This window comes from Sphaerodactylus townsendi, linkage group LG01 (assembly GCF_021028975.2).
Source record: "Sphaerodactylus townsendi isolate TG3544 linkage group LG01, MPM_Stown_v2.3, whole genome shotgun sequence".
NCBI classification, from domain to species: Eukaryota; Metazoa; Chordata; class Lepidosauria; order Squamata; family Sphaerodactylidae; genus Sphaerodactylus; species Sphaerodactylus townsendi.
This window is the reverse complement of record NC_059425.1, coordinates 26,333,223-26,361,106: the sequence shown is the minus strand read 5'-3', so window position 1 is coordinate 26,361,106 and position 27,884 is coordinate 26,333,223. Positions and strand designations below refer to the sequence as shown.

At 47.6% G+C, this 27,884-nt stretch overlaps 1 protein-coding gene across 1 annotated transcript in view; it reads left to right on the top strand.

Moving 5' to 3' along the window:
• The first annotated feature begins 3,580 nt into the window (after positions 1 to 3,580).
• The window catches only part of SLC29A2 (solute carrier family 29 member 2), a 42,217-nt gene continuing 17,913 nt past the window's right edge, over positions 3,581 to 27,884 (top strand). Inside the window, exons 1-10 of the mRNA XM_048504495.1 lie at positions 3,581 to 3,666; positions 4,137 to 4,250; positions 8,072 to 8,603; positions 15,708 to 15,830; positions 19,219 to 19,349; positions 21,339 to 21,420; positions 23,761 to 23,945; positions 25,050 to 25,189; positions 26,187 to 26,321; positions 27,308 to 27,405. Coding sequence (XP_048360452.1) covers positions 19,291 to 19,349; positions 21,339 to 21,420; positions 23,761 to 23,945; positions 25,050 to 25,189; positions 26,187 to 26,321; positions 27,308 to 27,405 — 699 coding nt within the window. The 5' untranslated portion in view covers positions 3,581 to 3,666; positions 4,137 to 4,250; positions 8,072 to 8,603; positions 15,708 to 15,830; positions 19,219 to 19,290. The remainder of the gene's footprint in view (positions 3,667 to 4,136; positions 4,251 to 8,071; positions 8,604 to 15,707; positions 15,831 to 19,218; positions 19,350 to 21,338; positions 21,421 to 23,760; positions 23,946 to 25,049; positions 25,190 to 26,186; positions 26,322 to 27,307; positions 27,406 to 27,884) is intronic.

Genomic DNA, 27,884 nt, shown 5'->3' with positions numbered 1-27,884 from the left:
GCTAGGGGGAAGAGTGGTTTTTTTTTGAAGCAATGATGCAAACACAGCATAAGGTGTATTATCAATATCTCAACATATCGATGGAATTAAAAGAAAAATGGGATAATAGTTCATATGGATTTTTAGTGTAAGGTTCCGCACAGGAGAATCATAGTTAATAACAACCCAAAACAATTGTGTTTGTGGGTCCAGCAGAAATTTCTTCTTGTGATATTTTTTACTATGTGCAGACAAAATCTGTATAGGGCAGGGGTCTGCAACCTGTGGCTCTCCAGATGTTCATGGACTACAATTCCCATCAGCCCCTGCCAGGAGGGAATGGTGACCCTGAAGATCAGGGTCACCATCATGCATGCAAAATACATAACTGCATATTTTGCTCTGAATATGGTACATACATGGATTAAGCTGTACAGACAGGTTGGCACACTTGTTATATTAGGAGAACAAGATGGTGTGGCTATTAGAGTGTCAGACTGGGACTGGGGCCCCTTGGGTTAAAATCCTAACACAGTCCCATTGGTTGGTCCTGGTCATTTTCTCTTAACCTAAACTATTCATTTTTTATTTTATTTTTGATTTATAGGCTGCCCTTCCCCACGATGGGCTCAGTGCAGCTTGCAACGAATATACACAGTGTCAACTCCTAGCACGTCAGCCAATGGCACTAAAACCTGATCTAACAAAGGAATGAGAAGATCTAATTGGGGAAAAGAGAAAGGGAAAGGGGGCAGGGAAGGGATGAGGATAGGGACAGGGAGGCCAGTTCTGTCGGAAATGCCATTGCTGCCCTCAACCGTAGGCCTGGCACAATAGCTCCATCTTACAGGCCCGGCAGAATTGAAGCAAGTCCCGCAGGGCCCTGGTCTCATTCGACAGAGCATTCCACCAGGCTGGAGCCAGAGCTCAGAATGCTCTGGCCCTGGTTGAGGACAGCCGGACACTTTTTGAGCCAGGGACCACTGACAAGTTGTTCTCCGTAAAGCAAAGTGCTTACTTGGGGGTGTATTTGTAATATTTTGGGATGCGCTTTGCAGGATCATTGTCAGATAGAATGAGCAAAAGAGAGAATTCCTTTAAAAAGGGGAATGATAAAAAAATGAAGTATGTATAAACGAAGGATAGATCGTACATATATAATCTGTTTCTCCTTTACGGTGTTCCACACAGCCAAGAAGTACAAACTTTGATCAGGGGAGGGGGATTGTCCATCCCGTCAAATTGACCGTGAAGCGCAGCAAGGACAGAAGAAACCACCTTGCTGGGTTTTTTCTTTCTGGGGCAGAACCCTCGTCAATTTATGGGCTGCTCCCATGGAAGCAAAAAATAAATAAATTCCTGCTCCACAGAATTTCAACTCAGAATCAGACAGTGGGAAAACAAGTAAATGATGAGAGAGGTCATATGGAAAAGAAGGAGAAGGAGTATTACAAAGGAAGTTACACAGACGCTGGATGATTTGTTCCAGTTCATATACCTGATCTTTATAAAAACCTTGATGGCTACTACTACTATCCCCCATGCAGCCTCAGAGAACCATGGCTGTCCTACGGCTATACAGAGAATTTTTTCACCAGGGTGAAACTTAAAGCTGAGATTTCCCAGTTCTCAACAACTCAAGAACACATCAAAAGTCCAGCATTCTGTCTCTCACTGTAGATTTGATGTTTAGGTCAATAAGAAGCTCGCTCCCCACATTTCACCATGCCATGAGACAGGCCATTACTAAAGCAAGGGAGCTTCAAAAACTCTGCAATGCTATGCTATAGAAAGGGAAAAACCACTTTGGAATGGGGGGGTGAGATTGGACAGAGTTGGCGTTCTCTCCCCTTCTGCTCAGTACTGGTGCGATCTTTGCCCTAAGTTCTGGCTGATCACTTAACATATACACATGCCGAGCAAGCAAGTGGAAAGAAGGTGAAGAAGAACAGAGAAAAGCAATTCAACAGGACCAGAGAATACGACATATGAGGAAAGACCAAAGGATTTGGAAGTGGGGTGGTCTTGCTCAGAACCCTTAGGGAGATGGGGAGCAGCTGGTCTCCTCGGGGATAATGGGCCAAACCACGGGAAAAAATAAGGATCCAGATGACTATCCATTTTCTTGTGCTCGAGCAGGGCTGGATGAACAGATGAAGTTGACAGTGTGGTGTAGTGGTAATAGGATCAAACTAGGGACTGTGTCCCAAATTTGACCCCTTAGTCTGGCATGGAGGTTCGCTGGATGACCTTGGGCCATTCACTCTCTATCAGTCTATCCTGCCTCATAAGCTTAGTGAAGATAAAATGGAAGACAGAAGGACGACTGTACATCACTTTGGGTTTCCACTGGGGGAAAAAGCAAGGCCTAAATACGGGGTCAGGCCTTTGCTCAGTCTAGTTCAGCACCGCGCACTTGCAACACAAGCAGCTCTCCAAAGTATTAGACCAGGAACTAAACAGGCCTTTTCCAAGACCTGCTGCCTGTGACTGGAGATGCTGCCACCCAGATGCATACCAGGGGAAAATGGCACCTGGGGCAACACCTGCTCCAGGCGCCCCCCCCCCCCGCGTGCCCCGCGTGCCCCCCTTTCCTTAGCCAGTGACGGGGCCAGGCTGAAGGGCACCAGGGGAACCTCTGCCAGCTAAAGGAGAAGGCTAGTGGGGCCAGGCTGCAGGCCTGCCAGGCACCCCCCACGTGACCTAATGGGGGACACCTGAGGGCAATTGACCCCCCCATGTCCCTCTGGCAGATTCTTGTGGGGTGGCAGCTGTTGAAGACAGTTGTTGTGAGGATAAAATGGAGGAGAGGGGAACAATGCTATAAACTGCTTAGTGTTGCCTTTACCAGCTCCAGGTTGGGACATTTCTGGATACTTTGGGGGCAGAGCCTGGAGTGTTTGAAGAGGCAAAGGCCTCAGCATAATGCCATAAAGACTACTTTCCAAGCCATTTTCTCCTGGGGAACTGATCTCTGCAGCCCAGGGTCGGAGCGAGGGGGAGCTGCGTCCAGGGCACAAATGCGCCCTGCACCCCTGCCCCACCACAGCTACACCACGCCCCTGCACTGGGCCGCACCCGGTGCATCACGCACCCCCTCTTCCCCTTGGTGCTACATCACTGCTGTAGCCTGGAAATAAATCAGAATTCAGGGAGCTCTCCAGCCACCACCTGGAAGTTGGCAACCTAATGGGGTATACGTGTATATAACAGAGCTAATGTATTTTGTAAGAAGTTGGGCCAGAAAATATTTTATTAGTATCTTGCCTGCCTTCTACGCTGCCTTCATTCCTGTTTATTACTTCCTCTCATAATTTTTGCCTCTTCTCCTAACTAGCAATTCAGTCCAAGATACATATTTATCTTTCTTAACCAAAATAAATCCAGAGTCAATAAATTCCCTATCCAAGCCAACCTGTGCAGGTCATACATTCAAAGGGAACCTGAAACACTGTTTGGAAGACCCAGAAAACTGGAATTGGACTCTAGCCTGTTCTTGCAAAGAAAGCTCAGTTGAGCCATTTGTTATTTAAGGAATCTTACCGCCCTCTGCTGGTGCTGAGGCATAAGTACATTCTGTTCTGACGTGTCCCTCTTGGCGGGAAAACAAAAAGAAACCTGATGTAACGCCTGAAAAACTTCCTTTTCTACGCAGAAGATCAAAGCGTACGGAGGGTCATTGTGAAGGTCAGGAGAGGAAATTGGTGCACATTCAATGTTTAGCCCTGGATATAGGGGCGGCGGGGTGGGGGAGTGGGGCTTCATTGCAATATCTGCTCTCGGTTAAAAGGTTTCTCCAGCTTGTGTGTTATGAGACATTTCACCGCCTAGATTTCTAATGCGAGAGAAGCTGACTTTATGAAGTGCTATTTTTTCAAACCTGGCTTTGCTCCTACGTGCCTTAAACAGGGCTCAGATCCGAAGGCATTAATTTACTGAGCCTACAGATCTCCTTGCCATGACAAGTGTGACCTGCTATATTTCAGGGCAGAAAAAGCAGTCAAGATTGCTTCCCCGAGTCAGCTGGCAACCCTACTGGCTCAGGAACCAATTGCAAAGACGGGCAGTGGGACTCAAATTCCTTGAGGAGGGGTTATGTGGCTTCCTCCATTCCTAAATGATAAACGCAGCTGGCGCCTCCCCCAATTCTTTTTCAGCACATCAATTTAAGGCAGAGGAGCAGATGTCCCAACTCTGGCCGCTGATAAAGCTGATATCTTTCTCTGGTCCTCAGTCTGGTATTCAATCAATACGGAAAGAATCAGAAGAAGGTACTGAAACTCCATGCCTCTGTTCTTCAAACAGCGTTATCTTAAACAAAGTTACGTCCTTAAGCCCATTCACTTCAGTGAATTTAGAAGACTATATCTGTAGTAAGGACTGCACTGCAAAGTGGTTGTGGTGGGTTTTCCGGGCTGTGTGGCCATGGCCTGGTAGATTTTGTTCCTAACGTTTCGCCTGCATCTGTAGCTGGCATCTTCAGAGGTGTATCACAGAGGGAAGTCTGTTTCACACTGTGTCTAGTGAGAAGGGAAAGTTTAGTGGGGTATATTGTCCATGTCCCAGGGTGGGGAACAGTGATGTAGGTATAGATTTTAATGAGGGGGTTGGGGGCGGGTTTCCAGGGAAATATCAAAGAGTTAAGTAGGGTGAGAACGAGAGATGCTGCTTGGGTACAGTTTATTTCTGTTGCTTTCCCATAGAGAAAATAGCAGGGTGGGGAAGGAAAATGTTATATGGGCCATTGGGGTTCAATTGACCCCAGTTCGCCCACTGCTCCCAGTTCAGCCCCAGGCCCAAGTAAAGGTTGAAAATACTCAAAAAAGTTCTGATCTCCATTCAGGGCTGTACAAACTTGTTTGATTGGGAAAGCAGCAAGGAGCTCAAAGTTCAGCAAAACAACAGGGTTCGTACTTTTCCTCTGAAATTGGCCCAGGCAGTTTGTACAGCCTCTGTCCCATCACCCACCCCAACTTTGACTTTGAAGGTGCTCATTTCATGAACCTCCATGTAAAGAGGCAGTATACCTTTAAATACCAGATGTTATAGCCAGGAAAAGGCTGTTGTCGTCTTTCCCTGCTTGTGCATGCACCAAAGCCATCTGGCTGGCTGATGCTGGAACACTGGGCCTTGGAACACTGGTTCAGCCAGGCAATGTAAATGTTCTTTTGACCGCTTGCTTATAAAGCTCCAGAAAGGTTAAGGCAGGAGTGTCCAACTTTTCAGATATTCATGGACTACAATTCCCATCAGCCCCTACTGACATGGCCAATTGGCCTTGCCAGCAGGGGCTGGTGGGAATTATAGTCCATGAACATTTGAAGCGCCAGAGTTGGACACCTCTGGGTTAAAGCATATCCATGGTAGAATGGTTGAACAATAGTCTATGATGACGAACTTGAAACTCCATTTTTAGAAGCAGTCTACCTCTGAATATTGCACTCTGGGGAAGGCTATTGCCTTCATGATTTTGTTGTAACCTTTCAATTGCATCCTTGGTAGAAATACAATGCTGACCTGGACAGATCCTTGTCTGATCCGGCAGTGCTTTATTTTGTAGCACTAGTGATGCATAGATAGTATTGCGTTTGGATTGCAAAGATCCAGGTGCAAATCTCCTCTTTCCCATGAGGCTCACAATATTTTAACCTAACCTACCCCACAACATTGTTGTTAGAATGGGGGAAAGCACATGTCACCCTGAACTGTTTGGAGAAAGGTCAGCAGGAAATGCACTGCTCTCCAAAACAAATAATTCCTTTGCTTTTTAAAAAAGATCAGATTTTGAACATGCTTATCTGTGTAACGCAACCTCTACCAATAGTTACCTCATCCCTTTTTTCCCTGCTTGGTAAAGACCAGTTGTTTCTGTTCTTGCATGACCTCTGCTATTTTCTGAGCCTGGAAAACCTCTCAAAAGTAGCCCTTCTGGTTTGCCTTGTTAAAATGGCTGACATGTAAAGGGCAGAGCATTAATTTATGTATCATTTTTTTAAAGGATTCTAGAATGAAACATTCCCAAAGACACGGCAGAACACAAAAAATAGCCAAGGACAATACCCCAAGGGCAGCAATGTGCATGGGATATTTTAAGCAATTTGAATCGGACTTGCTTCTGATGATTTCATCCCACCCACCCCCTCCCAAAAAATTAATTCTGGGCATGGTACTTTAGGAGGCTGCTGAGAATTCATAAGAACATAAGAAAGAGCCTGCTGGATCAGACCAGAATCCATCTAGTCCAGCACTCTGCTACTTGCAGTGGCCCACCAGGTGCCTTTGGGAGCTCACATACAGGATGTGAAAGCAACGGCCTGCTGCTGCTGCTGCTGCTGCTGCTGCTGCTGCTCCTGAGCACCTGGTCTGCTAAGGCATTTGCAATCTCAGATCAAGGAGGATCAAGGTTGGTAGCCATAGATCGACTTCTCCTCCATAAATCTGTCCAAGCCCCTTTTAAAGCTCTCCAGGTTAGTGGCCATCACCACCTCCTGTGGCAGCATATTCCAAACACCAATCACACGTTGCGTGAAATGTTTCTTTTTATTAGTCCTAATTCTTCCCCCCAGCATTTTCGACGTATGCCCCCTAGTTCTAGTATTCAGTAGCAATGATCTTCAGCCACTTCCTTAAAACTACAATTCCCAGAGGTCTTTGGCTGGAAGATACGGAAACTTAAGCAATACTGAAACTGATGTTAGTATGGGCTGCAGAAGTGTTTTTCTCACTGGGGTACTAGCAGCAGACTCATGAGAGGTTTCCATACGTAATCATGCCAGAGGAACTGCTATATGTAACCTGGCCCATACTTCAAATTTTAGCCAGTGCCACTGTTTGACCCTGGGACACTAGGAGAGTACCTCTGAGACTGTGCAGAGTGTTTTCCCCTGAGGGCTGCTTGGGCCTGCACACCTGTCCCCCCAGAATAATAACCCTCTTTTATTCTGACAGAGCATCGGGAGAAGCTGCTCTTGTTGAATATTTGCTAGCTGTGCAAATTGTTGTCTACTGCATTTTAACTCCAGCCTTTCTCTAAGGGTTGGCTCACAACAACTCCGTAAGGTAGGTTAGAGCCAAGGGAGCAACTGGTCCAAGGTCACCTGACAGTTTCATGCCTGAGAGGGAGAGTTTGGATTTGGGTCTCCCCAGTCGGATGCTCTAGCCCAGCCATTGTGCAACTGTACGCAGGCATGTGGAAGGCGGCTGAGAAGAGCTTTGGCCAGGGAAATTCCTGGAGATTTGAAAGTAGTGCCTGTGGAGGGGATATATTTCCCCACACTCAGTGGTATACTATAGATTGGTTCTGGTGGGTTTTCCGGGCTGTGTGGCCGTGGTCTGGTGGATTTTGTTCCTAACGTTTCGCCTGCATCTGTGGCTGGCATCTTCAGAGGGGTATCACAGAGAAAAGTGATGCCAGCCACAGATGCAGGCGAAACGTTAGGAACAAAATCCACCAGACCATGGCCACACAGCCCGGAAAACCCACCAGAACCAGTTGAATCCAGCCGTGAAAGCCTTCGACAATATACCATAGAGTTTGTCCTCTGAAGCTGAACTGATCTGGGTAATCTGCAGTTCAGTCGGAACTCCAGGAGAACACCAGTTGCAGTTTGGGAACCCTACGAGCATAATGGCCTTGATTGACACCTGGAAGCATAAGGTGAGAACAAGCTAGTAAATCGCACAGACACACTTTCCAGGCTTCTGGGACAAAAGGCGAGAAGAAAGGAGGGGAGAGGGACAACTGTGAGGACCAGGAGACATGAATCTCCTTGCACATGCGGGGTGTGGTAATTAAGAGAAGGTGGACTCTAATCTGGAGAACCAGGTTTGATTCCCCACTCCTCCACCTGAGTGGCAGAGGCTTAACTGGTGAACCAGAGGTGTTTCCGCACTCCTACATTCCTGCTGGGTGACCTTGGGCTAGTCACAGTTCTTTCTGAACTCTCTCAGTCCCATCTACCTCACCAGGTGTCTATTGTGGGGAGAGGAAGGGAAAGGAGCTTGTAAGCCACCTTGAGTCTCCTTACAGGCGAGAACGGTGGGGCATAAATCCAGACTCCTCCTCCTTTTCTTCTTCTTCGTTACAACTTAGATACCTAAGATGCTCAGGTAACTTGCGCCTACCCTCCAGCACCGCTTTGAGAACTGGACGCGAAGACACTCCTCGCTTGCCAGGTGAAGTCACACACAATCAGCGCACCCACAACCGACAGATCAAGGCAAGAAGCCTTCGAACGGATCTAGTGAACGCGTGCACGTGTGGACGCGGCACTGAGGAGGACCCATATCCTTCTCCCCCTTTTCTCGGCCCGAGAGCCAGCTCCAAACCTGCGCCGGGGGGGGGGGGGCTCCCACTCCAGACCGGCCACGCTTCCCTGCAGCAGCCAGGTGGGCGAGAGAGCGAGAGAGAGAGAGAGAGAGGGAGGCCTGCCTGCGAGAGGACTCGGCCTGCTCCTTCCCAGCCATTCCCGGGCGGGCGCGCAGACTCCAAAGAGCCGCTCCGCCCCGCCCCGGCGGTGGCAGCGGCGCGACCAGGACGCTCCCCCCCCCCCCGTGTCTGCTTTGGGGGCGCCCAGCGGCCTCATGGAGCGGGCGGCGCTGAGGAGGAGTCGCCCTTCCAGAAGGTGAGTCTCCCTCTCCCTGCTGGAGGCCCCGTCTCCAAAGCGGCCCTTTGGGATGATGGGAAGGGGCGCGCCGCGCCGAGCGGGGGCTGGCTGGCTGGCTTTTCCGACGCCTTTTGCGCCTCGGGTTCCCCAGACAGCTAATCCGGAGTAGGGGGCATCTGCGGTTTACACAGCGGCGTCACCCCTCAGGAATTTTGGGGAGGCTGGCCGCTGAATCCGCCCCTCTCTGTTGCCTTATGTGCCATCTGCTCACTTGAACACCGAGCCGGTCCCCTCCCGGGGTTTAATGCCAGAGGTCATCTATTTAGTTAATTATGGATGGGTTATTACTGCTACTGTTTTTATTGTACTGTATTTATTGTTTTAATTTGGATTATTCGATTTGTGCCTTTAAATTACATTGTATTGGTTGGCATGTTTGTACACTGCCCTGAGCCCTTTGGGGATAGGGCAGTTTACCAAATCGAATGAATGAATGAATGAATGAATAAATAAATAAAACTAGGGTGTGGGGTCTGGAAGACTGGGGTGGGGGAAGTCATTGGATGCACAGGCTTGCTTTTCAGGCTGCTGTTGGAACCAGAGGTCGACCACCCCTGAAAGCTGTCTTCAGTGGCAGGTATGGCCCTGGAATTTGTGTCTCTATACACTGGCAGAGTGGTTGTGGTGGGTTTTCCAGGCTGTGTGGCCGTGGTCGGGTGGATCTTGTTCCTTGTTTCGCCTGCATCTGTGGCTGGCATCTTCAGAGGGGTATCACAGAGGGAAGTCTGTTACACACTGTGTCCAGAGTGCTTCTCCTGGCCCATCTCATCCAGCAGGTTCTCGCCAAATGTAAGATGATCGGGGGAACGGGACGTAGAGCTTTCAGATCACTTCATTCCAGCGTGTGCCTCTCTTTTTAAGGCACAACCTTGCAAATGCAAAAGAGCAACTGGGACAAAAAGTATCTGGATATAAGAGGTCAGTGAGGCCCGTGGGCCAACTCAGGAGCAGGGTCAGTCGCTCTAACTACAAAATTTGTGGAAGAATCTTTATGGCAGGAGTCAAACACCTTTGGCTTTGAAGCAAATGTGCTTCAAAGAGTAAACCTCCCTTAGGAGGTGGGGAAAACGTTGGGCATGGCACGGGGTCACGTGTATGAGTATCTCCCTGCAGGGCAGATGTGTGGTTATATGCAAACAACAAGGAATTCCTGGCTCTCAAAACAAGTTTGTTCCCTTGAGGCTGAGTTTGCTGACTTGGAGAACCCGGGAAAGGTATGTGGATGATGAGGCTGCCAGGCACTTACCGGGAGCAGTCGGCACCCAGGACTGACCACTGACTGCTCGTCTGCTGTCATGTAAAGTGAGGGTCTTCTTGGCATAGGAGGGCATCAAACGGAAGGGGAGGGAAGCGTGGGGGCGGGCTGTTCACGTATTACAGAGTATGCAGATTGGGTTGAGGGAGGTGTTGGTGTCCTGATTAGTAGGTTCAGGACCTGGTTAGGTTCACAGGGCCTCTTTCTTGCACCATTTTCTTATCTGAAACAATTCCTGGGGATCTATATATAGAGGGACCTGCATATTCTCTGGGATTTGCGTGGGTTTCCCCAAGAGACTCAGTGGCACTTCCTGACACTGTTACAAGCTGCAAAAGTAACAGAAGAGGAAGTCAGAAGCCCTACTTTCGCAGGGGAGGAAGAGGACTGGGTATGTTCAGTCAGGAGAAGAGAAGGACAAAGAGTGACATGATAACCGTGTTTACATATTTGAAGAGATTGCATGTTGAAGAGGGAGCAAGCTTGTTTTCTTCTGCTCCAGACATGGAGTAATAGATTCAAAATGCAGGAAAAGAGATTCCACCTAAACATTAGGAAGAACTTCCTGACAGTAAGGGCTGTTCAACGGTGGAATACACTGCCTCTGACACCCTCCACCTCAACCCTATCTGCATATGTGAACAGCCCCCCCCCCCCACGTTTCCCTCCCCTTCCGTTTGATGCCCTCCTATGCCAAGAAGTCTATTTCTTTGGAGGTTTTTAAACAGAGGCCATCTGTCGGAAGTGCTTTAATTGTGTGTTTCTGGATGGCAGCGGGTTGGACTTGCTGGCTCTTGTGGTCTGTTCCAACTCTATGATTCTATAAGTCATTGTATTAAGTATTGCATACTCAGGAATTAAGGAGAACTCAAACTTATGTTTCATTGTGGTACAACTGGCATATTATGGGGACCCAAACCCAACCTGCGATCTCTGTAGTGAACTCACGCTGAAATCTTCCTTTGTGAGGTTGGTGGCAGAGCAGGGAGGGGCTTCTCTATAATTAGGGAGGCAGATTTCTGGTGGATGTTTTGACCTCATGGTAATTCACCTGTCAGGTGCAAATGCTGCAGGCGTAATGTACAATTTAGATAGGCTGTTAGAGTAGTGACCAGAAGGAATCGGCAGTCATGGTGCATGGTGGTACCAGCAATGTTGGTGGGGTTGAGCGGTTCTAGAAAAGAAAGCCTCACTTAACAATGAACACCCAAGGTCTCCAAGGTAGCATTATTTAAAAATGCTACCTGTTCCAAGCTGGGCACGTGCGAACCTTTATGGAGAAGCTGACCCTGAACATAACAGACATGCTTCACTTGAGCGGAAATGGCATTTAAGTCTCTAAAAGGTTGCCGAGCCACTTTTGAAGTAACTCCTGTGGAAAAATCAACAGCAGCTGGGGACTCTGGGTTTGGGATGACTCAACCTTAAAGGATGGTGAAATAAAATGTTCAGGGTTGTCTAAATGGGGGCTGGCTGGAATTTGACAATGAGTATTTTCCAGGAAATAACAGCTGCTTAGAAAAGCAAAAAGGGTTGTGGGAAGAAAAATGTACCTGCCAAGAAAGCTTGGCAAGGGAAGCCAGGTCTACCGGTGTTTCTATGCCATTCTGGACACCTCTGAGCAAACATGGGGGAACTACTCTTAACCACTACACCATGCTAGTTTGCATTTCAGACACCTGGAAGAAATGGAGAGGGGGGTTTAGGGATAAGCGAGATATGGTCATCCTTGGATATAAACTTGATAGAAAGACCAGGAAAGGATACATCAAGAGGAGTGTAACTCAGCATGCCAAAATAAACATAGTGTGATAAACTAGAATACATAATAAGAATAAATTCTACCACAGAATTACTATTGGCTCAGAAAGAAATTTAATACATCCTAATTATTTTCAACCCCCTGATCAGAACTCTTAAGAATAATCTTTATTTTTATGTAATCATTAGATTGATACACCTGACTCGGAGCACAAAATTGTCAAAGTGGCTTATAACTATATTATATGCTTTCTCTTTCCTCCACTGCTCTGCCTCAGATGTTATTCTCTTGAGGGGTACAGTGTGGCATAGGATTGGTGGGATATTCTCTGGCCCCTTCCTCCCAAGCCTAGAGACTCTCAATGACCTGGAAACTTAGCAGGGAGGAGCCAGCTCTTGCTTCTTTTCAGATATTAATCTATAAATGGCTTTCTGGGACTTTGGTGGATTCCTCACAGGGCAAATATAACAGGTGTAGGATGCAGTACAAACCCTTTGGGGGGGGGGAAGGGTACTTTGCACAGGTCCCTTCCCCAAAACGAGCCTGTCCCTGTTTTATTTCCCTCAATCTGGGATTTTCAAAAATCGCTAAACCTTTTGCAAAATACTGGGTTGGAGCTGCTCCCGTGCGAACAGCCAGGCAGGAGGCATTTTATTTCCCTCCCTTCCACCTCACTGTCCACAGGCAGGGAGAATCCTCCTGCCATTGCCCAGTCATTGCAGGGAGACACCTTTTCCTTTTTTCTTTTATTTGTATGTTGCACACGCACAGCTCCTCAGGTACAGCCGATCATATTGTGGGACGATCAGCATGGTTGCGGGGGGTTCATTTCAGCCCACCTGTGAAGCTATGCATGTGTTGCAGGAAATTTTTAAAAAGAGAAGCGTCCCCATGCACAAAAGCAACCGGGATTATTTCCATGAGCCTGCACGGCTCACACGTGAATGGGAAAAAGGAACATGGGTTCTTTTATAACAACTGCAACCTGTGATACATTTGCTGTGTGGAATTGCCCATAGAAAACAATAATAGAGGCAATGTAATAATAAGTAACTTCAACTTCCATATCATTGACTAGATAAATGCATATCGTGTTAAAAAGAAAGAACTTGTAGATGCTAGAAATGACTGCCTCTTGAAACAGTCTCAGACCTGACTCCGAAGGAGGCGACCTTAGACTTTGATTGTGAGTAGTGCCCTGTATGAAATCTAAGCTTTGTTGAACCAGTTGGGAATGGTGACTTCAGTTCAGCATTCATGTAAATAGAACTTACCTAAAAAGGTTACCTTAAAAGGTAAATGTGGCCATGAGGATTCAAGGAAATGTCTTAAAAATGAGGGCATTAATCAACCAAGTAAAGGAGGTTAGACCTCTTCAGGAGGCTTGGAAATTCTTCAGATCCATAATGACCAAAGTTCAGTTAGAATACATAGTACAAATTATGGAAGGCGCCGTCAAATCTAAGAGGATGCCAGCATGGTTATCCAACTCAAGGATATCATAAATATTTGTCTGTCTCCCTCTATTGTTGTCTTCTGCCCATAAAGACTCTTGTTTTGTTTGGCATACCCCCGTTAATTTTCATTGGCCCTCCTGTGCCCCATTATGTTTGTATATTTACCTGTTTTTTTATGAATTGTAGTGCTTAGGAGTAGTGGACTCTAACCTGGAAAACTGGCTTCAGTGCCCTACTCCTCCACACAAAGCCTGCTGGGTGACTTTGGGCCAGCCACAGTTCTCTCAGAACTCTCTCAGCCCACTCAGAGGCAGGCAGTGGCAAACCACCTCAGAAATATCTCTTGCCTTGAAAACCCTATGGGCAAAATCACACACATAAATATTTTGAATGCCACTTGAAAGTTTTACTGTTTGGACGTTCACTTTCTTTGCGACCTTAGTTGGGTTGAAAGGGCAGCACAGAAGTGGTTTAAGTAAGTACAAAATACCTAGAGCGGTGATGGTGAACCTTTTCAAGACCGAGTGCCCAAATTGCAACCCCAAACCCACTTATTTATCACAAAGTGCCAACACGGCAATTCAACCTGAATACTGAGGTTTTAGTTTAGAAAAAATGGTTGGCTCAGAGGCATGTGTTATTTAAGAGTAAGCTTGGTGGTAGTCGGTGGCTTTGCTTTGAAGCAACCGTGCAACTCTTCCAACGGGTGAATCACGATTCTAGGAGGGTTTACTCAGAAGCAAGGCCCATTGCTAGCAACTGAGCTTACTCCCAGGTAAAGGGTCGTGCTTTAGTTCTTCGCATGAAAATCGGTGGGGTTTAACAGTGCTTAACAGGGTTACCTACACTGCTTCCCCAAAACTAGGTCTTAGGTTTAATGCTAATCGAGCCCAGCGGCCTAGGCCAGTCTAGATGTGGGGGGGGGGGGCGTTCCACCTGAGTTCCACCTCTGGCACCTGTGCCATGGGTTCGCCATCACTGACCTTAAGTAAAGGCTTTCTTGAAAAAATGTTGTCCAAGCAAGGAGTGCAAACTCTGGCAAAATGAGTGGGAACTGAGGGTTAGACAAGGAAAATTTTGAGGACCTTATTACTAAAATCATGGAGACCATACAAATTCCTTTAAATACAGGAAAAGCAAGAAAATGGCTGGACAGGTAATTGAGCTGTTAGGCAATTTGAGAGTGAAGGGTTTGCTAAAAGGATGAAGCTATATGATGGGGGTGAGCTCCCTCTCACTGGCAGTCTTCAAGCAGTAGCTGAATGAACAGTTGTCAGGGATGCTTTAGGCCACGGGTGTCAAGCTCACGGCACTCCAGATGTTGTGGACTACAGTTCCCATTATCAGCACATTACTGACAGGGGATGATGGGAACTGTAGTCCATAACATCTGGAGGGCCGCGAGTTTGACACCTATGCTTTAGGCTGATCTTACACTGAGTAGGGGGTTGGATTGATGGCCTGTGGGCCCCCCCAGCTCTGTGATTCTACTGTGATTGTATGAATTGTTTGCATCTGCTTCACTGTGAAAAACAAAGGGTGTTGACCCAAGACGGAACTGCTTTTTTTTTTGGAGGAGGTGAATGACTGAGTTGAACAGAGGTGATGAAAAGATAATTCAAGTGCTGGCAAGTTAAAAACAGAGCCCTTATGACAAACACACCCAGAGGGTTCTTTTGGAACTCAGATGTTAAACTTTAGGTCTCCAAGTAATGATAAGCAGCGTTTACTGAAACTGTCCTCTCTGCTAGCAATTGGAACGTAGCAAATGTAGGTGATGCTGATTCTTAAAAGAGGGGGTGTAGAGGAGGAGTGGTGGCAGTGTCCAGGAAGTCACAGACTGATTAGCCCAGCATCTTGATAAAAAGATAAAATTCTTTAATCATTAAAGGAGCACAGGGGTGTTACGTGGGGGCAGGCAGTAGCAAACCATCTCTGAATGTCTCTTGCCTTGAAAACCTCATGGGGTAACCATGATGGCAAAATCACACACACAAATGTTTTAAATGCCACTTGAATGTTTTAATGTTTGGGCGTTCACTGTCTTTGGGACCTTGTTTGGGTAGAAAGGCAGCACAGGAGTGTTTTAAGTAAATAAAAATACCTGTAGTGAAGGCTTCCTTGAAAAAATGTTATCCAAGCAAGGAGTGCAAACTCTGGCAAAACAAGGAATTGATGTTTAGACAAGTGGAAAGAAAATTTTGAGGGACGTGTTACCGTAAGTCAGTTGTGACTGAACAGCAAAACACAAGACACACAAAGGAGCACATTTTGCTGAGATACAATCAGCATGCCCTTTGCAAGGGAGCTCCTTCTTTACCAACTTTTTCAGCTGTATGAATATGTCAACAAGACGTGGACAAGAGTAAGCCGGTAGATGCTAGATTTCTGGAAAGCTCTCTTCAAAGGTTCTTGAGTAAACACAGCAGTCTTGAGATCAGAGGACAGGTTCCCATACGAATCAGTAACTGGTTGAACGACAGAAAACAGAGTAGGAATACACAGACGAGTCCTTGCAATGGAGGAAGCAAACCGTGGAGTCCCTAAAGAGATGTGTTAGAACAGTTCTGTTTCAATTTCTTCATCAGTATTGGATAACTGAAGGTGAGCAGTGAAGACAGAGGCCACATTTGCAAAAGGTGTGAAGTTATTCAGAACGGCAGAAAACAACGTGGACTGTGAAGAGTTCGTAGAGAATCCCCCTGTACTGGGTAAGTGGGCGCAGCAAAGTGGCCAATGAAATGAAGTGATGCGTGCTGGAGGCAAACATCTTAATTTTACAGATATATTGATAAGAGATGAATGAGTGATGGCTGACCAGGAAAGAGATGTTGTAGTGATGGGTCTCCATAGAAATATGAATCTCATTGGTATAGGATATAGCACAGGCAACCAGCATCCTTTTCGGAAGGGGCAGGACAGATTCACCAATCTACTCCTCCACCAATATTCATGCTACTTGTTGGGGGCACAGTAACGGGGAGTAGTTTGTGACCTTTCTGTGTGTCATCTGGGGAGTTTTCTTAGCCACAGTAAGAAACTGGCACTGAACTAGATGGACCATTGGTCTGATCCAGCATGGCGCGATGTTCCTAAAATAACTTGCCAACGCCCTTTCCCTTCAAATCCTACATCAAATTCAAATCTCTGCTTATGTCATGAAAGATTGCTGGGTGACCTTGGACTAATTACATGCTGTCAGCCTTATTTACCTCACAAGGTGTTGTGAGAATGAAGCGGAGAACAATATTGTAGGCCGCTTTGAGTCCCCATTGCATGGGGAGGGGGAGCGGCAAAGTAGGTGATTGTTAAAAAGTAATAATGTGGAAGACCATCTCCCGGATTTGGTGTCCTGGGCAAGTTAGGAAAATGGTGGTCTGTGAGTGGAAGCGTTCTCTGCCGTGCCAGTGAGCACCGAACTATTCAAAAGTGTGTGTGGCTGGGTGGGCGGGCAGCAAAAGAGTCCCTTCTGCATCCTATTGGAGACTCTACACTAGACAGTTTTCAAGACTGCCTGTGAAAACACTGCTTAGCCACAGAGAGCTCCAGGGTTTATCACGCTAGAGAAACCTTTCTGCCTGTATCTCTGATAATATAAAATGGGGAGTAAGGGTCCATTCTTTTGAACTATTAGCCAGCGAACCAGACAGGACTCTTGCATTAACTTTTATCGCGCAAAGCATTCAGCTGTTCCCTTGATCCAAAGTAACAGTGGCAGTGGCTCAGGGGGTGTACTGCCCACAGGGATAGGGGAGTCAAATGACCCTGGGTGCAACAGCGGGGGTGCAAAATTGCCCCCCATCCCCTTCCTCCCCCACACTGACCTGGCTCGGAAGAGCTGAGTTGACCTAAAGTCAGAGCCGGCCTGCTGCCAGGAGCTGGCCTACTGCCGTGGCACCTGTCCATGCTGCCTCCTTCCCTCCCCAGACCCTCGGGGGCGGGGCTGGCTTAAATGGGCACCGCGGCGGAAGGCTGGCTCCTGGGCAGCCTGCTGTAGCGCCCTACCTCCCCTCCACCTCCCTGCAGGCTGGCTTCTGCTGTCCCCAGGAGGCGACCTTCAGGGAGGTGGGGGGGCCGCTCAGACTGATGCCGTGGCACCAGGTCGGCCCAGGAGCTGGCCTGCTGCTGCGATGCCTGTCCAAGCCTTCCCCCAAGCCCTGCCCCCAAGTGTGGGTGGATGGGGGGGCTCCCGGAGCAGGTTTGTCCCCGGGCACCCCCTCCCCCCCGATACACCTCTGCAGTGACTTTAGTGATGATGGGGGAAGACTTGAGTCAAATCTGGCCAACACAAGCAAGAGCCCACTTGAGGGCCTTCTCTGTGACGGTGATAGCGATAATAAGACTCATTTCTCTGCCACAATTCTGTCCACACAGTGTTGACTAATGACATTAGGTTGGAGCCCCAGTTATATCCTGCCGTTCTTTATGGCTCAAGGTGGCTTTGCAAGTCATTATTAAAACATTACCAATTTAAACCAGTAGATACCCTCCCCTGCCAAAGAGGCCAAAACCTTACTCTTGAAAACCTTAGAGAATAAAGTGACCTTGCAGTGCCTCTGAAGATTTCCTACAGTACTCTCTTTGCTTGCTTGGGAAGCCCTTTCAACAAAGTGGGAGCTACAACTTATTTCCTTCCTTGATTTTGTCCCCAATGGGGACCCAAAGCAGCATACCGCAAGCAAGGCACAGGGTCTGGTTGATGCCAGATGGACTATCCTAAATGTATTAAGAGGAAGCTAATACATATTTTGTGATTGGTGGACTATCTCCTGAAGTCTTTCTTCAGGAGATAGTCTTCAGGAGAAGTGTTTCTCTAATTTGTGAACAGTGGTATAATGTGTTGTTGAAGGCTTTCATGGCCGGAATCACTGAGGTGTTGTGTGGTTTCCGGGCTGTATAACCATGTTCCAGTAGCGTTTTCTCCTGACATTTCGCCTGCATCTGTGGCTGGCATCATCAGAGAATCTCTGAAGATGCCAGCCACAGATGCAGGTAAAACGTCAGGAGAAAACGCTACTGGAACATGACTATACAGCCCAGAAACCCCAGAACACCCCAGTGGTATAATGTCTGCCTGTATGTGGGTGTGGATACCAAGGATTACTTTTTCCAGTGAGAACTGCTGACTGAACATCTGGATTTCCCCTCTGTGTTCTAAGGGGTTGTCTAATTAGTGCTCATTCCTGTATGTGTCATTGTAAAACCACCACATTTTGCAAAGGGTTTTGTAACTCTTCCTAGTTTTGTACTTGAGTATTTAAATGTTGACTGTTGTATATTTCTGCATCCGTTTCAGTATTCATTTCCTTTTTGAGGATTCCAGCTGATTTGTGTGGTTGGCTTGTAGCAAAATTGAACAGGAGTTCAGTGGCACCTTTCAAACTAACAAAATATTTTCTGGATTAAGCTGTGAGTCAGCGCTTGCTTTGTAACATGCACGTAATGCGGCCTAGTGGATGAACGCTTCATATCTGATGAAGTGAGCGCTGATCAAAAAGGAATAAGGTATAACTCTAAAGGTATAACTCTAAAGCAACTGTGGGGAGCCGAGTTGTGATTTTTGTAAAGAGAAGGTGACTCAAGCCTTCTGTCTGAACTATTGCAGGCATGCGGGCAAAATGGTTTGTCTGGATTTGACTGCTTGGGCTCAGCTCTGGTATATTTGAAGTGGTAGCACAGAAGAGTGTCTCTGAGCAAATGCACAGCATGTGTCTCTAATTGTGAACAGTTACAGCTGACAGCCACAGATGCAGACGAGACGTTAGGAACAAGATCTGCCAGACCACGGCCACACAGCCCGGAAAACCCACCACAACCAGTCACAGCTGAGTTTGGGAAAATAGACTTCCGAACATAATTCAGCCTTTGTGCTGGTTTTTCTCATCTGTAAAGGAGAAGGTTCCAAATGGTACTCCAGGGTGCTCTTTCATGGCCTTCCTACCTGCTTTGCATTTGGCTGGCTCTCCAGCCATCCCAAGAATAAGCAGGAGCCTGACGCTGAAAGGTCAAGTTCTTGGATGCTCAGAAGTAGCCAAGAGCTGAATTTTTCCAACCCATTGGGTTAGACTTGGTGTTAATTCTTCTGTTCTTGCCTTACAGGTGCAGCTGTAATTTGACAGAGGTGAGATTCACACACTGAATTGCCTCCCACCCAGGGATCAGCCCTTCCTGATGGCCTCTCAGGGAACACCAAAGGGCCTCAGGGCCTCTCAGGGAACACCGAAGGACTCGTGAGTAACAGAGTCACGTTAGATATTGCTGGGCAGGAATTTATTTTGGAAATGGCCAGAACCTCATTTGGCTACGTATCCTGGCCCCGAAGTCCCAAGGGTGAATTTTGGATTGTGAGAAGCAGGAGGTTCTTTTGCGCATGTGCAGAGGTTTTTTAATTTTGGATTTATATCCTGTCTTTCTCTCCTGTAAGAAGTCTCCAAGTGGCCTACAAATTCCTTCTGTTTCTCTCCCCACAACAGAGCCCTTGTGAGATAATTGGGGCAGAAAGAGAGTTCTCAGAGAACTATGACTAGCCCAAGGTCACCCAGCAGCCTTTATGTGTAGGAGCAGGGAAACAAATCCAATTCACAAGATAAAGAGTCTATCACTCATGTGTACACATGGGGAAGCAAACCCAGTTCTCCAGATTAGAGTCCACCCTCTTATCCACTTCACCCTGCTGGTTCTCTCTTGCATAGAGAGCCAGCATGGTATAATGATTAAGAGTGGTGGACTCTAATCTGGAGAGCCAGGTTTGATTCCCAGCTCTTTAACATAAAGCCTTCTGGATGACCTGGGGCCAGTCATAGTTCTCTCAGAACTTGCTGAGCCCCTCCTACCTCACAAGGTGCTTGTTGTGAGGAGAGACGGGAATTAGACTTTAAGTTGCTTTGAGACTCCTTAAGGTAGAGAAGAGCAGGTTATAAAAACCAACCTTTTTTCTTCTTTTGGGCCCCTTCCTTCTGCCTTGGAATGTTATAATGTAGAATCATAGAGTTGGAAGAGACCCCAAGGGCCATCAAGTCCAACTCCCTGCAGTGCAGGAACACACAATCAAAGTACTCTCGATGGATGGCCATTCAGCAGCCTCTGTTTAAAATCCTCCACAAAAAAAAAAGAGAGACTTTGCCATGCTTTGAGACGGTGTATTCCACTGTCAAACAGCCCTTACTGTCAGGAAGTTCTTCCTGATTTTTAGGTGGAATCTCTTTTCTTGTACCTCGAATCCATTATTGCTTGTCCTAGTCTCTCGAGCAGCAGAAAACGAGCTTGCCCCCTCTTCAACATGACATCCCTTCAAATATTTAAACATGGCTGTCCTGTCACCCCTTCTCCTTCTCTTCTCCAGATGAAACATCCCTAGCTCCACAAGCTTCTCCTTGTGGGATTCTAGACCTTTTAGCATTTTGGCCGCCCTCCTCTGGACCAGTTCCAGCTTGTCAATATCCTTCTTGTGGCTGACAGCTTTTGTGGATCAATTATCATGCTAGATGTGAATTTGTGAGTTATACAGACATTATTTTGGAGCCCTGAGGTATAGTGTTGAAAATGTTCTGGGATCAAAATCTCATTCAGCTATGAGGCTTACCTTGAGCCAGTCACTATCTTGCAGAGTACCGTCTTGGTATGATGATACTGTGGAAGGTTTTTGGTTTTGGTTTTTAAATTAGAACACATGAAGCTGCCTTTTACTGAGTCAGACACCTGCTCTATTAGGTCAGTACTCCCTACTCTGGCTGGCAGCAGCTCCCAAGGGACTCAAGCACAGGTTTTTCTCCTCACCTGCTGCCTGCTTCATTTATAGCTGGAGGTGCTGAAGATTGAACCTCTGACCTTTTGCATGCATAGCAGGTGCTCTACCACTGAGCCACAATGCAAGCTGACGTGCTGCCCCGATCCAACATTAATTAGACCAATTACCCAAGTGTTCCAGTGCCCTCAAAGGGGTGTTTTTGCAAGAGGAAAGGCAAAAGGTGTGTCCTTCATGCTTGAATTGCTCAGATTTTGGGATTAGAAGAACTGGTGAGTTGCACTTTGCCAGAACCTGATTTTCCAGTCTACCTGTCAGCGAAAGAAGCCGGGTGTTCATGTTGTTCCTTCCTTCACTACCAAGACACAACATTTCTGTGGGGTGGGGGGGTGGGGGAGGCATCTCTGCAACTTGACTCTAGCCCTGGCCTGAAACCCTTTTAACCGCTGTGCCTTTTCTCTCCTCCAATCTCCAGTTTTCATTGTGTGGCAATCATTTTCTTCCTCCTTGGCCTGGGAACTCTCCTCCCCTGGAACTTCTTCATCACAGCTATTCCGGTGAGTGCTTTACTGTGAAGACATTTCTGGGCAGAAAGATCAGGGATTGTCTTCCTGGGCTCCGCCCCTGCCTCGCTCCACCCCGCCCCCTGCTCAGATTCAGTCCAGTTTGACTCCTCTGTCCACATCTACTGCAATTTTTGTTTTGAAATCCTGGAGCCAGTCAGTGCCCTACGTTGCTTTACCACCGACAGTTGTGTTGGGTGAACCCGCGATTTCACCATACCATGGAGAGGCTCTAAATATAGTGCTTAGGATTTGCTTACTCAGCAGCTGATTGAGCCAGGAAACTCAAGGCAGCTTGTGGTTGTGTTTCTGCTGATTTGCCTGCGTGAGGCCTGCAGCTTACCAAGCCAAGTGCCGCTCATGTGTATCCTTCTCATACAATTAGCTGGCCGTCCCTCTCTTCTCATAGCCCCAGGGGGCCTAATCACATATACACTTCCTGGATCAGTCCCTGGATTCAAGAAGAAGAAGAGTTTGGATTTATACCTCACCTTTCACCTGTAAGGGGACTCAAGGTGGCTTACAAGCTCCTTTCCCTTCCTCTCCCTACAACAGACACCTGGTGAGGTAGATGGGTCTGAGAGAGTTTGGAGAGAGCTGTGACTAGCCCGAGGTCACCCAGCAGGAATGTAGGAGTGCGGAAACACAACTGAACTCTGTTCTTCAGCATGTGAGGGCCCAATTCGTATTAAAAATATGGCACACAGGGGTTAAGCCTCCCCCCCCCAGCCATTTTTCTGCCCTGAAATGGCCTCAGACAACTTCTGTTTAGCTCTGTTGGGGGAAACCTCTTAAGTGATGCAGACAGTGACTTCCCAGGGTTCTTTGGGGGTTAGGATTATGACATAAAAGGGAGGCTTAAGCCCTCTCTCTCTACATGTATCAGTTCAGATCTGAATTTGGTCCACAAGTGTAAGGGAATTAAGTTTCAAACATGATACTTAGCACATGCAGAGCATGGGAGGAAAATACTGCATATTTGTAGGCCTTCCCAGGCAAGCATCAAGAAGATGATAATGAAGTCACTGATGGGGCCACAGAAATGCCGTGTGGTACTATATTCAGTTTGGGCAGCTTGTGGACTGTTTGCTCCCTCTTGATTTTTTCTAAACTCTGCCCTTTTATGGGCTTGTTTTGGAGTGCACAAACAGGCAACAAGCCATTTTTAAAATACAGGCAATCCTGTTTGTTTAAACTCTGCATTTATGAGGTTTTGTCCTGCTTTATTGTTTTGATCATTTTGCTTCTCTGTCTGTTTGGTAACAAAGTTCTCCAGAGATCCTGCCAAGATCATTAACTATAGTTGTGTTCCAATGGAATTTGAGGAGGGGTGAGGCTGAACCTTAGTGGCAGCATATCTGCTTTGCAAGCAAAAAATCCCAGGCTCAGTCCTGGGCATCTCCAGATATTTTTTTTAATGATTTTTTTAAATGATTGAATAGTAGACCTCTGCCTGCGGTAAACCTCTGCCTGAAACCTTGGAGAGCAGCTGGATTGTTTGATCCAGTATAAAGCACAGCTCTAGGGGCAAAAGAATACATCTAAGCAGTGGCGTGTCTGCCTGGGGACATGGGGTCACCCATGTCCCCAGGCGCATGCCTTTTGGTCACGTGGGGGGCACCAGGTGCCCCCCATGTGACCAAATGGCGTGCACCGCAGCCACCAAGGCCCCCCCTTTAGCCTCCAAAGCTGGAGCTTTTGAAAGCACAGAGGTGAAGGGAGGCGGGGCCACACTCCGACCTCCATGCAGGCCAGGGGATGGGGATGGGGGGGGCAGCACCCCACACCTCCCTTCATGCAGGCAAGCTGGAGCAAAGAATGTATTTGCAAATTTACAAAGGCTCATGGGTATATGGTTGAAATGCTCACCATAACTTGAAAAGATAGTCCAAGGCAGGACTGGACCTTCTAAAAGGAGGACCTCCTTGCAGACCAGGGAGTGGGGCAAAGGGGCGGGGGCCTGCTCCCAAGCCCTTCTCCCCGCCTCCGTGTAGGCAAGCTGGAGCTTGTAAAAGCTGGCTGATGCGGGGGTACCCAGAGAAGGAGTTGTCTCAGGGTGCCGTTTCCTACCCATACACCTCTGCATCTAGGCCAGGTGTTGAGCTGAGCATCCCCAGCACCCCGGCCTTGTTTTGCACGCTCAGCTCTGGAATCTATGACCAAGGAAGGCTAAAGAGTGCTTCTGGGCAGAAGCAGATTCTCCCCGCACCCTCCTTTTAAGTACATTTCTCCTGGGTTTCAAGGGACCAGTCCTTGGGCAAGTGTGGGCCCCATTTGTTCTCTTTTTTGTGTGTGGAAGTCTAACCACCCTGCCAAATGTGACCCTTTCCACAGTATTTTGAGTCTCGGCTTATTGTTGGCAACTGCTCTGTTGTTGAAGAGAATGAGAATGGGACTGTCCTTGGCCTTGAACCCACAACCCGCTGCACTGATGACTTCAACTTCAGCAACTGGCTGACTCTTCTCTCCCAGCTGCCTTTGCTCCTCTTCACCCTCCTCAACTCCCTCCTCTACCAATGGTGAGCACAGGCCTGGTCAGGCTGCTTAATTTCACCTCGTGTTCCTGCTTCTAGATTGGTTTCCCAACTCTTCTTTCTCCAGCCACAAATCCTGCTTTCCTCCAGTGCTGCCTTTTAAGCTTTGTACATGCTTGCCCCACCAAACATATCAATGATCCACAGCCGCCAAGTTTGAACTGTGTTTGCTTTCAGAACACCTCTGCGAGGTAGACTGTTATCCTTTCCATTGTGCGAAGGACAGTAATGAGCAGTTTGGTGAAAGCCATGCTGTGAGTCTGTGGCAGAAGTATAATTTGAACCTAGGTCTCCTTTCACCAAAAGAGAGGCACACTGGGCTTCTCAGAGCAGGCTCTGGGGTATTCCACCTGGAAACACACTCCTGACTCTGTTAATTAAATAATACGCACCCACAGAGACTTCACTGTTACTCTTATATTTTGAACCTAGGTCTCCCAGATCCATTGCAAAGGGATCACAGAAGCTCAGCTGAACTGGTAGAACTGTAAAAATTACAGTTTCCTGAATGATCAGATATTTCAAATGTGGCTTGAAGTCAGGACTTTCCCATCCCACCCCTTCTGTATCTATTATCTGTGCATTCAGTGCCTTTGAACGTTACGTTTTGACCTTTGTGGGATACTCCTTGGTACAGGGAAACAAGAGGGGGAGGAGTCTGGGAGAGGAGGACACACCGTAACGATCAGAGTAGTAGTAAGTCTCATAAAGCTTTCCACGTGTGACTCATGCGCATGTTAATATACTTAGAGGGGGGAGTGGGCATGTGCAGTGGCCGCACGTACATGTGATTGTTAACTCATGACCAAGGCATCTAGGCACATCTGGAGGGTGCACATGTGGATGTCATCCCCGTGATCAGGAAGGTTTGAGAAAGCGGCATGTGTGATCAAGAGGAATGGCATGTACACTCCTATGCACAGAAATGTCATGTTCGTGAGCCAGAAATCATGGTTAAGTGAAGGCAAGACTGGTCTCTCCTCTGCATTCACGCAATCTCAGGAGATTACCATAACTCAGATGTGACTTGACGGCAAAAAATAAAAGATTTCAAGCGCTGCGTTTTCTTCTTGTCTTCCTGCCGCCCAGCATTCCAGACAAAGTGCGCGTTCTGGGCAGCCTCCTTGGGATCCTGTTCCTCTTCTTACTGACGGCTGCCCTGGTCAGGGTGGAGATGCCCCCCCAGAGCTTTTTCTCTGTCACCATGGCGAGCGTTTGGTTCATTAACTGTGAGTGAGTGATCTGGGTTCTTTCTCTCCCTCCCTCTTTCCCCAGCCTGGTTAGAGCAGCCGTGGGAGACCTTCTGCTGCTGCCAGTCACCAAACTCCTGGATTTCTCTTGCAGGAGAGATGCTGGAAGCAATCCAGGCCTTGGAATAGGCGCTAATCATAATGTTCCTGAGCGTTTGTAGAATGCTTTGCACAACAACCTTAGAAAGTAGAATTCCCCTCCATATAATTACATACGGGGACTAAAGGCAGTGGTGGGATTCAAAACAACTCAGTGGTGGGATTACAACCATTCTCTGAACTAGACAAAAAGTTAGCTACCGGTTCTACTGAATAGGTGCGAATAGGCTGGGTCCTACCACTGGACTAAGGTGCTTGACTCAAAATCACATGAAGCGTTCATTGCAGAGGCAAGGTCAAGAGATTCTGATTCGCCCTTCAGCTACTGACTTGGCTCAGAGGCCGTGCAATCCTCTGGCTTCCGTGGGTAGAGAGTTGTTCCTTTGTCCCAGATGCTGTGCATGACAAAGCTTCTGCCTTCCCTCCTTGTCCTTAATATCTACATGCCAGGCAGAAATTCAGTAGGCACAGCTTTCCCTGGTGGAATAAATATCATGCAGCTGTTTCTGCCGTGCTTGTCCTGCAGTGCTGTTGTGGTGGGTCAGGCGGGCTTCCTGATTGGTCGCGTGTGGGCAGATCCAGGCTGCAGACTAAAGCGCCAGGCATTGGCCTTAGAACCTGCATTTAGACTCCGGGTTCAGTCTTGGGATGTGTGAGCTAATGGCAGGTGCCTCTGAGCATGTGCAGAATGCATTTCCTGTGCTGCCAAGTAAATAGATATCCAGCACAATCATCTCCGCCCCCCCCCCCCCGCCCCCATTACCATTCAGAGAAAAGAGCTTGCAGGAGGGCTTGAGTTCTGCCCCATTGTTGTTATTTTTTAAAAAAATTGCAGTTGACATTCTGATTCGTGGTCTTTCTCTTCCTTGTGCCCCAGCCTTCTGTGCCGTCCTGCAAGGCAGCCTCTTTGGGCAGCTGGGGTCCTTCCCGCAGAGCTTCAGCACTCTCTTCCTGAGCGGCCAGGGCATGGCTGGAACATTTGCTGCCATCGCTATGTTGCTGTCCATGGCCAGTAAGTACTCTGGGAGTTGGGGCATCTGGTGCTGGGCTGATGACGGCAGCCCTGAAACATCCATCTCAGTTTGGTGTGTCGAGAACAACAGCTCCATTGTGCAACCAGAGATGACTTCAAAGTGACTCTTACCCATTCCCCTGACCTCCTTGTCTCCCTTCACTATTCATTCTGGCTGACAGCAAATAGGCACCCTGGGCCCTGTGTGTGCTGACTTTTCCTCCAGTCCCCTTCCTGCTTGGATTGTTCCTTTCCTTTCCCTCTTTTTGCCCCCACTGGATCTTTGCCACCTCCACCTTTGTATTCTTCCTCTCACTGTGCTACCAGTTGTGCAGGCTCCCTACCTGCTTAACAGTCATGCCTTTGTTACACCTTTCTGCCCGGGCCAAGGCCCCAGCAAGTCTGATCTGCCATCCAAATCCCATACCATCAGCAAACTGTCGGAGCCAGCCCAACCCTGAATGGTTAGAATATTTGTGAACATTCTGTAGTGTCATCTGATGTCTGGGAGAGCCTCAAAGGCAACAGTCAAATGATGACCAATTCTTCAGTCTGTTTTTTTTCCTAATAGGAGCAAGTTGTAGCTTTGACTACTTTGAGAGCCAGCATGGTGGATTGTAGTCTGGAGAACCGGGTTTGATTCCCCACTCCTCCACCTGAGTGGCAGAGGCTTATCTGGTGAACCAGGTGTGTTTCCGCACTCCTACATTGCTGCTGGATGACGTTGGGCTAGTCACAGTTCTTCGGAACTCTCTCAGCCCCATCTACCTCACAAGGTGTTGTGGAGAGAGGAAGGGAAAGAAATTTGTAAGTCCCTATGAATCTCCTTACTGGAGAGAGGGGGCGGGGTATAAATCCAAATTCTTCTCCTTGTTACATGCTCTGCTTTTTGTAAGCTTTTGCCCACCAGTTCAGAGAGGACATACAGGCAGGAGTTGAGCATCTGGTGGCTGTGCACCCCCTGCCCCTTTTCTCTGACCTTTCAGGTGGTGTTGATGCTCAGACTTCTGCTTTGAGTTATTTCATCACTCCCTGCTTTGGGACATTCATCTCGATCATCTGTTATCTCGTGCTACCCTACAAGGTGAGGTGAAACCCTTCCCTGCTGTTAGTGCCAAAGGTTCGCCACCACTGTATGTAGGTAGACATATTGCCAGAGAATGGGCTCCCCATCTCTGCAACACCAGCATCACCCTTTAAGCTGGCACGCAGGCAGGGATACCTGTGAATAAGCACTCCCCCCCCAGCTATGCCAAGACAGTATAGTAACACTGGTTCTATTGTGTGAATAGCATTGGTTTGCATTTGCTGAATCACCCTTCTTCATGTAGGATGCATAATGGCAGAGTTAGCAGCAGTAGGACCTCTGAGCATGTATAGAGTGCAAGATAAAGGACTGGAAACAAGTAGTTCAACCAAAGAAAAGTTGTATTAAAGTAGTTGCATATATACAGAGTATCCTTTAGTAAACTGACAGAGCCTCCGGCTTGAGACCTGCCCTCAGCAAGGACAATAGTACACTAAACCTTACCATATATATACAGTTCAAGAACCAATGCTTAC